Source organism: Cervus elaphus, chromosome 14 (assembly GCF_910594005.1).
Source record: "Cervus elaphus chromosome 14, mCerEla1.1, whole genome shotgun sequence".
NCBI classification, from domain to species: domain Eukaryota; kingdom Metazoa; phylum Chordata; class Mammalia; order Artiodactyla; family Cervidae; genus Cervus; species Cervus elaphus.
The window spans coordinates 54391554-54404190 of record NC_057828.1 but is presented as its reverse complement, the minus strand read 5'-3'; the positions used below and the strand labels follow the sequence as shown (position 1 = coordinate 54404190).

Here is a 12637-nt window from a genome sequence, read left to right as displayed (position 1 = left end):
GACTCGTGCTGAGTTGGTGCTTGGTGAGGGACGGTCGAAGGCTTCCCCGGTGGCTCAGCGGTATCTGCCTGCAATGCAGGCAGATCTGGGTTTGATCCCTGGATCGGGAAGATCCCCTGGAGAAGGGCATGGCAACCCACTCCAGTATTCTTGCCTGGAAAATTCCCGGGACACAGGAGTCTGGCAGGCTACAGTCCATGGGGTCAAAGAGTCAGACACAACTGAGCGACTTAGCACGCACGCATGCATGAGGTACGGTCGAAGGAAGCAAATCCCTTCCCTGGAGAGAATCAGATTCCTGGGGTGCAGAGCTGGATGGGCACAGCTCTTCATGAGAAACGGGGGCTTCCCCCCCTCAAGATTGTGGAAGAGGATTAGCTTGGCAGTCAGGAGCCCAGGATGGTGTGGCCGGAAGGTGTGTGTATGCACCAGCAGCTGCACTGAAACAGCTCTGCAGGAAAGACGGATTAAACAGCGCCTCGAAAATACAGTTACTGCGAAATATGAGAAAAAAACAAAGGCTGCATCACCTGGTACCTGCCAGACCCACCCCCACCCACTTGTAGTAAGAATTACCAGGTGGTTCTCCTGGGCCCTGGAGTGGCCTTGGGATTAATACTGTTGGGAAGCGGCTGGGAGGTTTTTGAGAATCTCCTCTTGTTTGGTGAGTGCTGTATTGTGTCCCATCACCCCAAAAGCTTTAAGCATCAGGATCACGTGACGGAGACAGAAAGAACACGGAAATCTCTAACAAAGCAAGGTTCCAGCTCTTGTCTGCCTGCCACTTGCCCTGTTCCTGGTTTCTTGGGTCTGTCTCATGTGCAAGGGGCAGGAGGGGAGGGACAGGAGAGTAGGCATGATGAACAGAGGTGGTCCAAGAGGGCTGTTTTCAGCTCACTATACAAAAACCAGGCGAGAGGGGACTCCAGGCTGGGTCTGCAAGGCCCAATCAAGCAAAAGGAAGTGATTTCAAGTCTCTTCTTCTTAGTCCTGCAGGCCCAGCCCTCAGGCTGCTCTTCCCAGATTTCTGTCTCCACAGACCATTACGTTCAAGTCCCACCTGACTCAACGTCCCTGTGGAATTTCAGTCATTTACAGAGCTTTGAGGAAGCTTTGAGGCTGAGTGTAGAACCGAGGGCCACATTGCTTCTGTTGCCCCTGCTGACCTGACCGAATCCAGGACTCCTGGCCCCACTTGGCTGTAGGGTCAGCTTACCCAAGAGGTTCTGTGACCTCAGGCCTTCCAGGCTCTGGGAAGGATGCAAACAGTGGTGTCTATCCAGGAGGGTTTGAGGGCTCCCTGTTAACCACAGCGGGCCCTGAGAGGGAACATAGGCTTTGCCAGCCTTGGGGAGAGCTTGCAGACTGGCACCTGGACCCAGCGGAGAAGGGGTAGAATATAGCTCAGGGGTGACTAGAAAAGGCTCTGCAGCCAGACCTTCTGAGTTTAACCACATGTTTTCTCCCTGCCTTGGTTTCTTCTGTGAAATGGGTGTATCCTCTTGGGCTACTGTGAGGATCAAGAATTAATGGTGTGAAGATTTAGAGGTGTTTTGGCATGCATGAGAGGAGAGGCTAACCATCATGATGATGATGCATGAATTCAAGAATAGAGGGACTGCATTGTGGGAATGCAGCTGACCTCTTTCTCGTCATGTGCTCCCCCCACATAAAGGCAGAACAGAGGAGGTGCCCTTTGACCACTGGCAAAGACCCTCACCCCCTCTGCCTGGGCAGTGCGTTCTGCCAGCAACCCTCTCTCTGACCCTTTCTTTTCAAGATTCCCCTCTGCCATCAGGCACTGGCTTCTTGGGACCCTAATATATGCAGTCCTATTTAGTTTTGGGGCCTGGGAACCCATCTCTAACTGGGATTTGTTATGAATCATTGTGCCTCAGTCTTGACATTTAAACGCTCCAAGAACAACCTGATTCCTAAATTTTTTTTTAATATTTATTTGTCTGTGCTAGGTCTTAGTTGTGGCATGCAGGATCTTTTTAATTGTAGCATGCAGAATCTTCAGTTGCAGTACTCGAACTCTTAGTTGCAGTTTGTGGGATCTAGTTCCCTGACTAAGGATCCCACCTGGAGCCCCCTGCATTGGAAGATGCAGAGTCTTAGCCACTGGACTACCAGGGAAGTCCCTGAATCCTAAGTTTTGGAACAAACGTCATCCTAATGTTCTGAGATCACTTCCTGGACCAGATTTGGCAGTGATGACAATAATGGCAGTCATGGCGGCGGTGGTGCCTTTTGAACACTCACAGCCTGCCAGGTGCTGCTGGACCAGCCCATGGCGGGGGGCTCATGACCCACAGGCTGACCTGGGCTCCATCCCACAGCCCGCAGTGTCTCTGAACTCGGGCGGGGTCACCGCAGCCCTGCGTAGGTGCTGTGAGGATCCCGTGAGAGGAAGCCTATAATCCAGTGGGCGGCATCCTGCACAGTCAGGGTCTGAGAACGTGGCAGTACCATCAGCCCTTGTCTCTGCCAGAGAGGGTGTTTGGACTGGGAGAGAACTGTGGCGTCGTTAAGCAGAGCATCGTGTCATCTGGAGTGACCGCCATCCAGTCAGGGCCAGCGGGGCAGGGTTCTCAGGGCATCCAGTTTCTCTCCCACGGAGCAGGTATAGCTCAAGTGAATGGTGGTAGTTCACTGAGCCTGGGGCTGCATTCAAGTTCCCCTTCCGCTGAGCCCTGCTGGAGGTCAGGGGCTGCTGAGCCCAGAACCTGGATTGGGGAGGAGGATCTATAAAAGTCAGTTAATGGAAAACCTGAACTATGTTACTGCCTCTCCCCCCACCCCCACCCTTTTCATGTGTGTGTGTGGCGCATAATTCCCTACAGCAAAGTGAACAGGTGTTAAGGGTACAGTTGGAGTTTGGTGAGTTTTGACAGACATGTGTGTCTGTGGTAGCTTTTCAAGGTGTCCATCTATGACGAGCAGCCAGGAACTGTCACTCCAGCTGAGGCTCTGCTTGGAGCCCCTCCATGCTCCTGCCCTCCCCCTGCAGACTGGCTGACTCAGCCTTCTCTGCCATTTAAGCCACCCCTCCTGGGCTGGGAGGCCCACAGGTCAGGGCTCCAAGGTCAGTGAGGCCAAGGCCTTTCCTCAGAACATCGGGGAGATTTGCCCTTTCCTATAATAATGGTCTTGACCAGTGACATGTGACCCCCATTTAGAACCTTCCGGAATGTTTCCACTTAGATGATTGCTTTGTTTAATGTTTACCACAGGCTTGGGAGACTGGTCTTGGCTCCATTTTCAGATAAACTTGGAGGTCACTTGTCCCAAGGTCAAATAGCCAGGAAGCTGGGGAGCCGGGACTGGACCCCGGTGCTGGGCTGGAGCTGGGCATTGGGGTCAGCAGGGCCCCTGCTGCCTCCTGGCCACGTCCTTAAGGAGCTACACTGGGACTGTGCCCCTGGGGAGGGTGGCTCTCTGTGACCCAGCCCCACATAGGAAGCAAGAGTGAGCCCATACCTCCTGGCGGCGTGGCGGGGGGGCAACACTGACTCACCTGCCATCCACCAGGGCGAGCGCCCAGCAGTGTTGGGTTCCCTCTGTGTCACCCACGGACTCTGTTGCCCTCTCCTCCTGCAAGACAGTATAGTGTGGGCAGGTGCTAGAGCTAGACCGCTGGCTTCCACCCCTGACTCTGCCCCTTACTCCAAATGACCTAAGTCACCTAAATCCTGTGCCTCAACTTCCCCATCTGTTGAACGGGGTGATCCTACTTCATGAGGTTATTGCGAGAATTCACTAGTATCTGTTAGGCATGTGACATACTTAAAACAGAGCCTGGGGCACATACCTTGTACTCTAGAAATGTTAGTAAAGAAGTCATTGTCGTTGACACACAGTAATCACAGTATTATTGCTGTTTGGATCTCTGGCTTGGGAAGGACAGACTCCCAAACCTCTCAAATGGAGACAGCCCAGAGGACTCTTGGATGGTGCCCTACAGTCAAGGAAAATAAGCTTTTTTCCTTTCTCTTGTTCCTCTCTCGTCCCAACCTGGTGAGCTCACAAAAATTAAGCCAGAAATTTTTGGGGCTCTTCCCTGGGGCCAGGAGTGGTGGCTGGTTCCGGGAAACTGGTAGTCAGCAGGGAAATCAAAGGCTCTCCAGTGCCAGGTGGCCCTGCCCCGATGGTGCTGCTGCAGGTCTCCCCACAGGTGTGGGGCTGAGCTGTGCTCGCCAGGCCCCAAGCCCTCTTCCCTTAGCATCCTTTTTTGCCCTCTGTGCATGTTATCTCCTTGTTACAACGTGGCTGCTGCAGTTCTGACCACAAATCTACTTTCCAGGCAAGAAGGCAGGGAGCAGACAAAGCCTTTTTTTCTCTTATTAAAAAAAATTTTTTTTGTCATATTGTTGCTTTGCAATGTTGTGTTTATACTATACAGCAAAGTGAATCAGTTATACATGTACATATATTCCCTCTTTTTTGGATTTCCTTCCCATTTGTTGTTGTTTAGTCACTAAGTCAAGTCTGGCTCTTGTGAGACCCCATGGACTGTAGCCCACCAGGCTCTTCTGTCCATGGGATTCTCCAGGCAAGACTACTGGAGTCGATTGCCATTTCTTTCTCTAGGGGATCTTCCCAAACCAGCAATGGAAACTGTGCCTCCTGCATTGCAGGCAGATTCTTTACCATTGAGCAAAGTCCTTTTTTCTTAAAGGGCAGTCTTCCTCAGGGACTATCTCCTATATCTTATCAGCCAGGCTGAGTCACACAGATAATTCTAGCTGCAAGGGAGGCCAAGAAATGGCATTTTTTAAAATGCAGAACACTCAGTGCTCTCACAAACAAAAGATGTGCTAGGGAGGGACAGGGTCTCCCCAGCTCCCTTTGCCACCTGATAGGTATGCCACACCCCCTTTCCCTTGAGAAGAGGCCCCTGGGGGCTTCCACTGTGCGGCCTACCTGCTGGTAAGGCTGCCCCTGAGGGCAGCACCATTGGTGACTGGCAGCTTCCCTGAGGAGGGCGGTGGGGGAAGTGCCATCTCCCAGGCAACACTTATTTCCGGCTTCCTTGGCCAAGAACATTGCTGTGTCTGTGTCTTCTTTGGCACCAGGCCCTTTCACCACTGGGCTTCCCTGGTAGCTTAGACGGTAAAGAATATGCCTGCAATGTGGGAGACCAAGGTTTGACCCCTGGATCGGGAAGCTCCCCTGGAGGAGGGCATGGCAACCCACTCCAGTATTCTTGCCTGGAGAATCTCACAGACAGAGGAGTCTGGCGGACTACAGTCCGTGGGGTCACGAAGAGTTGGACATGACTGAGTGACTCACACACACACACCTTTCACCACCATTCGGCCCCTGCCCTGAGATCCGAGGGTGCGTGGTTGCCCAGCGACGGGCAGAAAGGTACACAGTCGGTCTTTCCTGTTTGTGTCCCTCCACAAAAGATAGAACGGTTTCTCCAGGAACGTGGATCCTTCCCTAGCTTTCGACACAAGGCTCCCTCCTGCCCCTGAGTCTGTAGCCGGCTCTGTGCCAGATGCCTCACCAACCCCACTTCTTCTGTTCCCTGCTTCGTGCCCCTGGACGAGCGCTGACCCCCAGAGCTCCATGCCCTGACGGGGCGACTCTGTGCTCTTCACATTCGGTGAGCGCACCCGAGGCGCTGAGTGGGTTGTGACTGATTTACACTTACGCAGCCGCGTGAGTCTCACTGGGCAGGGCAGCCGTGAGCCAGAGCAGGGCTGCCCTGCGAAGGGGAGGAGCACAGCATTCCTCTAGATTCATGAAGAGTGCATTCCTCTAAGGGCACTGATATCAGATGTCAGGCGAGTGTAATCTCCTAGGTTCTGTCTCCTCTCAACAAAAATTTGAAGCGACGGACATTAAAGCCCTCGCGCGTCCCAGCTCTTGGGCAGACCGTGTTATAGCTCTTAGACAGATCAGTGTTACAGCTCAGTTTTATTTAGAAAATAGCAGGAAAATACATCCTCCAGGCATGAGGGCATGCCGACCCAAAGAGGCGAAGAGAAGAGAGCCCCGGCCCTTTGGCTCCTCTTTTTATGTTTTTTCCTCCCCCCGCAGGCCTGCGCTATGTAAATTGGGCTAGCCAGGAGTGCTGTTTGTTCTACCTGAGGTCCTCACTCCTGTCCTCGGACTTTCCTTTGGCCTTCCTTTGTTCTATTTTCACGGACGTCTCCCTTCCTTGTCTTTTAGCCACCGCCAATTTGGACTGTTTCCTGTTCTACCTAACATTATGAAGGCCCAGAGAGGGACAGTGACTTGGCCTAGGTCGCACAGCGAGGTAGCTGTCCTTCTGAGGCAGAAACCCAAGTCTTCCAACTCGCACTTCTTCATTGCTCCTGGGGGATGCATTTGCTCCCCTCTCTGCAGAGGGGAAGGGGAGTTGAGGGCACACAGTCCTCACTGAACGCATGTTTAAGTGTATCACACGATCCTGTCATTCCATTTCACGGTTGAGGCCACTGAGGCCCAGGGAGGGGCGTGCACACGTGCTAAGTCCCTTCTGTCATGTCTAACTCTTTGCGACCCCATGGACTGAAGCCCCCAAGCTCCTCTGTCCATGGGATTCTCCAGACAAGAATGCTGGAGTGGGTTGCCATGCTCTCCTCCAGGGGATCATCCCGACCCAGGGATCACACCTGCATCTCTGGCATCGGCAAGAGATTCTTTACCACTAGCACCACCTGGGAAGCCCCCAGAGAGGGAAAGTGCCTGCTGATGGTCCCAGAGCCGGTAAATGGGCTTCAGTCTTGTGAGGTTCTCTGTGATTGCAGTCCCAGAGCTGTCACCCCTCTTTGCCCCTGGCAGAGTCCAGGTGGTACAAGGTCTAGTCTGGTGGGGCAGGTGCAGTTACTAAGCTTGGACAAGCCTCTCTCTTTCTGTGGAGTTGTTTTTCCAGCCTGGGCTCCTGAGACTTTTCTTCTGCAGGAGCCACACCTGGTTCCCGCCCTCCTGCTTGTTCAGAACCTGACTCAAGGGGCGGGGCCTAGGTGTCCTGTATACCTATTAGCAACCTGAGCACAGGAAAAAAAAAAAATCCACCTTTGCCACTGTTCGCTCAGGAGAGGGACACAAAGCCCCATCTTGCTCTCATCCAAGTAGTGGTGGTGGGAAGGCAGAGAAGGCTATGCCAGGCTGTTCTGTGCCTTCACCTCCTTCCTCCTGGGACATCATCTAGCACAGCCCTTTCTCATGATGGCCCCGTTTCATTGTGATGGAAGTAGGGTTGCTGGGTAAAACACAGCACGCCCAGTTACATTTGAATTTCAGATAAACATCGAATCAATTTTTAGCATAAGTATGTCCAGTGTAATATGTAGGACACACATATTAAAAATTATTTGTTATCTAAAATTCAAATTTAACTGTGCATCTGGGCTTTTTTGGTTCATTTTACTTCACTTTGTTTTGCTCAATCTGGCAACCCTAGAGGGGTGACATTGTCCCCACGCAGTGTACATGGCAACTGAGAGCCAGAGAAATCACAGAGCTTGCTCAGGGTCACGACAAGGCCCTGGTCAGGCCTGGATTTGAAGCCAGGTCTCTTGGAATCCTCTGCCGTCTGCATAGATAGTAAACAACCTCAGTGGCTTCCTCTGGGCGGTTTGAGAAAGCCCTAAAATAAAGTGAAAAACAGTTCTGGCTTCTACTTGCCTGGTAGTGTAAATATAAATGGGATACTTAGCAGTCACTCACACCCTACTGTGAAATAGACATTTGGTGACTGTTGAGTGGGAACAGTCCCTGGCAGCTGTGACTGGGGAGAATTGATGAAGGAAAGTGTCTTGGCCTGTTTGGGTTGCTACAGGAAAAATACCGGATGGCTTATAAACCACAGAAATTTCTGTCTCACAATTCTGGAGGCTGGAAGTCCAAGATCAGGCACTGACAAATTCCGTGTCTGGTAAGGATGCTCTTGGTATTCATAGCTGTCTTTTTTGCTGCATCTTCACCTGGGCACTAATCCCATTTATGATGGCTCCACCCTCATGATCTGATCAGTTCTCTTCACATATTGTCATCACCTGGGGATTAGGTTTCACATGTGATTTTTTTTTTTTTTTTGGCTGTACTGAGTCTTCGATGCAGCATGCAAGATCTTCGATCTTTATTTGCCGCCTGCAAACTCTTAGTGGTGGCATACGAACTCTTAGTTTCAGCATGTGAGATCTAGTTCCCCAACCAGGGATAGAACCTGGGCCACCTGCATTGGGAGCGTGGAGTCTTAGCCACTGGACCATCAGGGAAGTCTCTCACATAAGAATTTTGAACACAAACATTCAGTCTATGGCAGAAAGCAAGAATGAAAGAGGCCAGGGAGGCCTCTGCTCTTGTGGGTGGCAGCTGGACCCAGGTGGCCTCAGAGGAGGTAGTTGAGCTGGACCAGGAACAGGGGCTGGAGTTGGTGCCCCCTTTCACCAGGCTTCTGGGGGCAGAGGGGCCCCGAGTCCCTGAGGCCTCAGCTCTGCTCCCCCCTGGCCTGCCCCCACAGGCTTGGCTCTGCCTTTGGGTCCAGGATCCCCAAGGAGCGCAGTTTGTGGGACCTTAGAGAACACCACGCACCTGGGAGGACCCTGGGCTCCTCCCAGGGTCAGGAGCCTGGGAAAGCAGCCCCATTTCACAGGCATTGAGCACTTGCTGTATACACAGAGCCCATCCCCTGGACCAGGCCCTGTGAGAGGAGGGAGTCTCACCACCCTACAAGGGTTAGACCCATTTTACAGAAGGGGCATCAGAGGGGGAGGGACTTGCTTGTGACCTCACTCGTGGTCAGTGAGGGAGCCAGACCAGAGACCCTAGGGCCTCAAGAGCTGTGCTGCAGCTGGGCCCTCTGACCCTCACAGGCGAGGACTGTGCCCGCCCCCCCAAGGCTGGAAAGAGCTTGGCCTGTGGCAGAGAGAGGTATCAACCTGCAGGAGGGTATGAGCTTAGTGATGCTTCTGAGGCCAGCCGCTCTGCTTCCATGAGCTTCTCAGAACTTCTTTAATCAGTCTGTAAGTGAGGTGAGCATCTTGCCTGGGTCTGCACCGTCCTGAGTTACTGTTGTGCTGACTGTGCCTGGGGTCAACCAGGCCTGGGTTCAGACCCCACCTCCATTACCTACTCACTTTATGAACTCACGGAGTTTCTTAATCTCTCTGCACCTCAACTTCCTAACCTGTGAAATAGGGCAAGACCTCCTGCCTCCAGAGGTTTTGGTAAATGAGGTAAAGCACGTAAAGTGTAACTGGGTGTGACTGTAACGCTCCTGCCCTCTGCAGGGAGGGAGACCCCGGCCATTGGAGCGGATGCTCTGGGTGCGGCCACAGTGGAGCCCTAGACAGTGTGGAGGGGTGCAGGGGTGGGGATCCCACTCGGCATGCTCTGCAGACTGTGGGTGGGGCCCAGGACTGGGGCAGAGGCTCTTTGCAATAAGGTGGTTTTGGGGTTTTCTTCCTGCACACAGTAGGAAAGGTGCTGAGCACAGAGCAAACAGGAAAAGCCAAAGCACCTTCAAACTGTCCCCAGAAAAGTGAGCCAGCACAGCCAGCATCCCTTGTCCCCTGCTCTAACCACGTGCCCTTTTCCTCTAGCGCTCCTGCGGGAGGAAGTGTCCCGGCTCCAGGAGGAAGTCCACCTTCTCCGGCAGATGAAGGAGATGTTGATGAAGGACCTGGAGGAGTCGCAGGGTGGCAAGTCCTCTGAGGTCCTCTCGGCCACGGAGCTCAGGGTCCAGCTGGCCCAGAAGGAGCAAGAGCTAGCCAGAGCCAAAGAAGCCTTGCAGGGTGAGTGACAAGTCGGGGACAGCTCCCACCTCTCCCTCACCTGGGGCCCAGCCGGGGCCACGGGGGACACCACGAGCCAGGGTCCTACGTCTGCAGGGGGAGTGACGTGGACCCGGGAGTCTCCCAGCACGGGCTGCCCCTTCCTTCTTGGGTGGAATCCTGTGTCGTGCTGGGTCGGGTACAGGTGTCATTCCACCCTGAGGTGTGACCACCTCAGGTTCTCCATCACGGCCGATCATGGGGCGCCTCCCTCCAAGGCGTGATTGGCAGGTAGTCAGTTATCTTTGCTGACCCAGGGCGCTGCCCCAGCAGTTGGGTCTCCTCTTTCCCAGAATGCTCCGGGTCCTGCGGTGCCTCCCCTGCAGGACAGTGTGGATGTGCGCGGGTCTGTGCTGGAGGACACGTCTGTCCGCCACTTCACTCATGCTTGCCATGGTGGGCTCCCCAGGGGAGGGCTTGGCCTCTTCTTGCTTTTACTTGGTCTGAAGGAGCTCCCCTCTACGAAATGCAGCACGCAGCCCTGGGTCTGGGGAGGAGCTGGGAGAGAAACCACTTGAGGAGACAGGAGGTCAGTGGGCCCATGTGTCAGCTGCTTTCCTTAGAGCTGGCCTGGATGCTGGCGTCTGGCATACCCCTCTCTCCTGGGAGCCTCCTGTCCACAGTGTGTCTCAAAAGGTTATTTGAGAAAGATTGGAAGCCTTCTCCGAATAGTCCTGCAACAGGAAACATTGGGGGAGAAAATATTTGGGGAGGTCTACCTTGATCTCTTGAGCCTCTCAGTATCTTTGATTCTCCTGGGGAGGGAAGAGGCAATAAAGCTTGGCAACCTCCTTCCCACTTAACACTGACTAGAACCGATAAATATTCTCTGAAGACTTTGTTTCTGAAGCCAAAGCAGGTTTGTTCCTTACGTTGATTTCAGCCTGCTGTAGCAAAGACCCCAAAACAGGGTGGCTTAAAGAATCTGTTTGTCCCTTTCTTCTGTAACCGTCTCAAGGGCATTTCAGGCTGGTGGGCATCTCTGCTCCCCTTGGCCTGTGATGGATCCAGGGAAAGAGCTGAAGTTCAAGGTCAGAGAGTGTCTTTGGCAGGAGTGTGATCGTATGGCTGGGCCTGGCTACAGGGAGTGCTCGGGGTCTGTGTCCCAGCTACAAGGCTCTCGAGGGGTGGGAGTTGGGGGTGGAGAAGGAGAAGGGATTTTGCTAGATGGTTAGTTGACTCTATCCTCCTGGGTTTCTCTGACCGGAGGTGTGAAGTGAGCAGCAGAACACTGATTAAGCCAACTGTCTGTCCAACACCCCACCACCCAGGAAGCTCAGGAAACCATTGAGCCCTCATCCAGGTGTTCCAGCCCCTTTCTGTATCCTTCTCAGCAGCACACGTTATTCTTCTGGTGGGCCCACTTGGACAGTGTTCAGGGTGGTCTGTTCAGGCCATGGCAGGCAGGTCATCTGTGTCATGGCCCAGCTGATGCTGCATGATCAGACGTCCCTGTGCCAGGCAAGCGCACTTTCTCTACACAAGCCTCTTACAGTCCAGACAGATCTGTGTGAGCCCCCTCCACTCCCAGCTTCCCGGAGGCCCTGGAACATCCCTACCTTTCTCAGGAAGGAGAACCCAAGTCTCAGGAGTCTCCCATACGGGGCAAGTGTTCCTGGGCTTGGGACATGTGAGCTGGTGGCCTTTGGTCTCGCCAGGCTTTGCGATCCTGCAGAGAGTTGGGAAAGCAGCCAGATACTGTTTCAGCCCCCTCAGCTGGTGTTCATTGCAGGACAGAGACACCTGCCTTCTGTGTCCTGGGCCAAGGAAAGAGCTCTCACCCTTATTCTGCCTTCTGGACCTGTGAGGAGGAGGACTCCCTCTGTCTGCTGTTCCAGGGCCCAGGGGAATGGGCAGGGAGGCTCATTTAGCCTCCACTCCCCAGCTCCTAGGACAGACGGCCTACACTCTCCAGAGCTCAGCTTTCTGATCTGACTGATGGGACAGTAACAGTGAGTTACATGTGGTTGTGTCTGTGAAGGCTGTTACCATGATATGCATCCTTCTCTGTGTAGCCCACAAGGCACAGAGCTTTGCAGGAATTTCTTTCCAACTTTGTGCTGTGTGATTTCTTATCCATCCCCAAAGGTCTTCAGGGCCTTGCTCAGGGACCCAGAGATCCCCTTGATGGGGCAGCTCCTTTGTAGGAACAATAATTTCATCAAGAAGGATTTGTCAGTATTCATTCAAGGAAAGCTTTATTGAGCACCTACTGTGTGTTCCAGCAGGCTTCCCTGGTGGCTCAGACGGTTAAGAGTCTGCCTGCAGTGTGGGACACCCAGGTTTGAACCCTGGGTCGGAAAGATCCCCTGGAGGAAGGAATGGCTACCCACTCCAGTATTCTTGCCTTGGAAAATCCCATGGATGGAGGAGTCTGGTAGGCTACAGCCCATGGGGTCACAAAGAGTCGGACACGACTGAGCAACTTCACTTTCTTTTTTTTCTACTGTGTTCCAACACTGTTCTACGCACTTGGTCTACCATTCACCCCAGTCCTCTGGGAGGTACTAACCATTTCACAGATGGAGACAGCTGAATGAGGTTCAGGGAGATTAAGTAACTTGGCCAAAGTGACAAGCTGATTATCAGCAGAGTCCAAAACTTTATCCACTGTGCTAAACCCCTTTTCTTCCCTCTGGATGAGGTCACTGGGGATGAAGTCAGCCTGGACAGGAGAGACCGGAGGCCACCCTACCTCAGTAATAGGGACAGCAGATTCTGGAGTCAGATCTGGGCTTGAATCCCAGCTCTGTCACTTACTAGCTGTGTGACCTAGGGCAGATTCCTTAACCTCTCTGAACCATAATTCTCTTGCAGAAGGTAACAATACCTGTTTTTCTTAT

The 12637-nt window shown here is 53.2% G+C and overlaps 1 protein-coding gene across 6 annotated transcripts in view; it reads left to right on the top strand.

Moving 5' to 3' along the window:
- KAZN (kazrin, periplakin interacting protein) overlaps positions 1-12637 on the top strand; it is a 1279571-nt gene that overhangs the window by 1134161 nt on the left and 132773 nt on the right. For all 6 annotated transcript variants that reach the window (XR_006344824.1, XM_043922881.1, XM_043922880.1 and 3 more), the window contains one exon: positions 9564-9755. Coding sequence is in view for 5 of the 6 variants with exons in the window: in XM_043922881.1 (XP_043778816.1) it covers positions 9564-9755 (192 nt within the window). In the remaining variant the exon portion in view is untranslated. The remainder of the gene's footprint in view (positions 1-9563; positions 9756-12637) is intronic.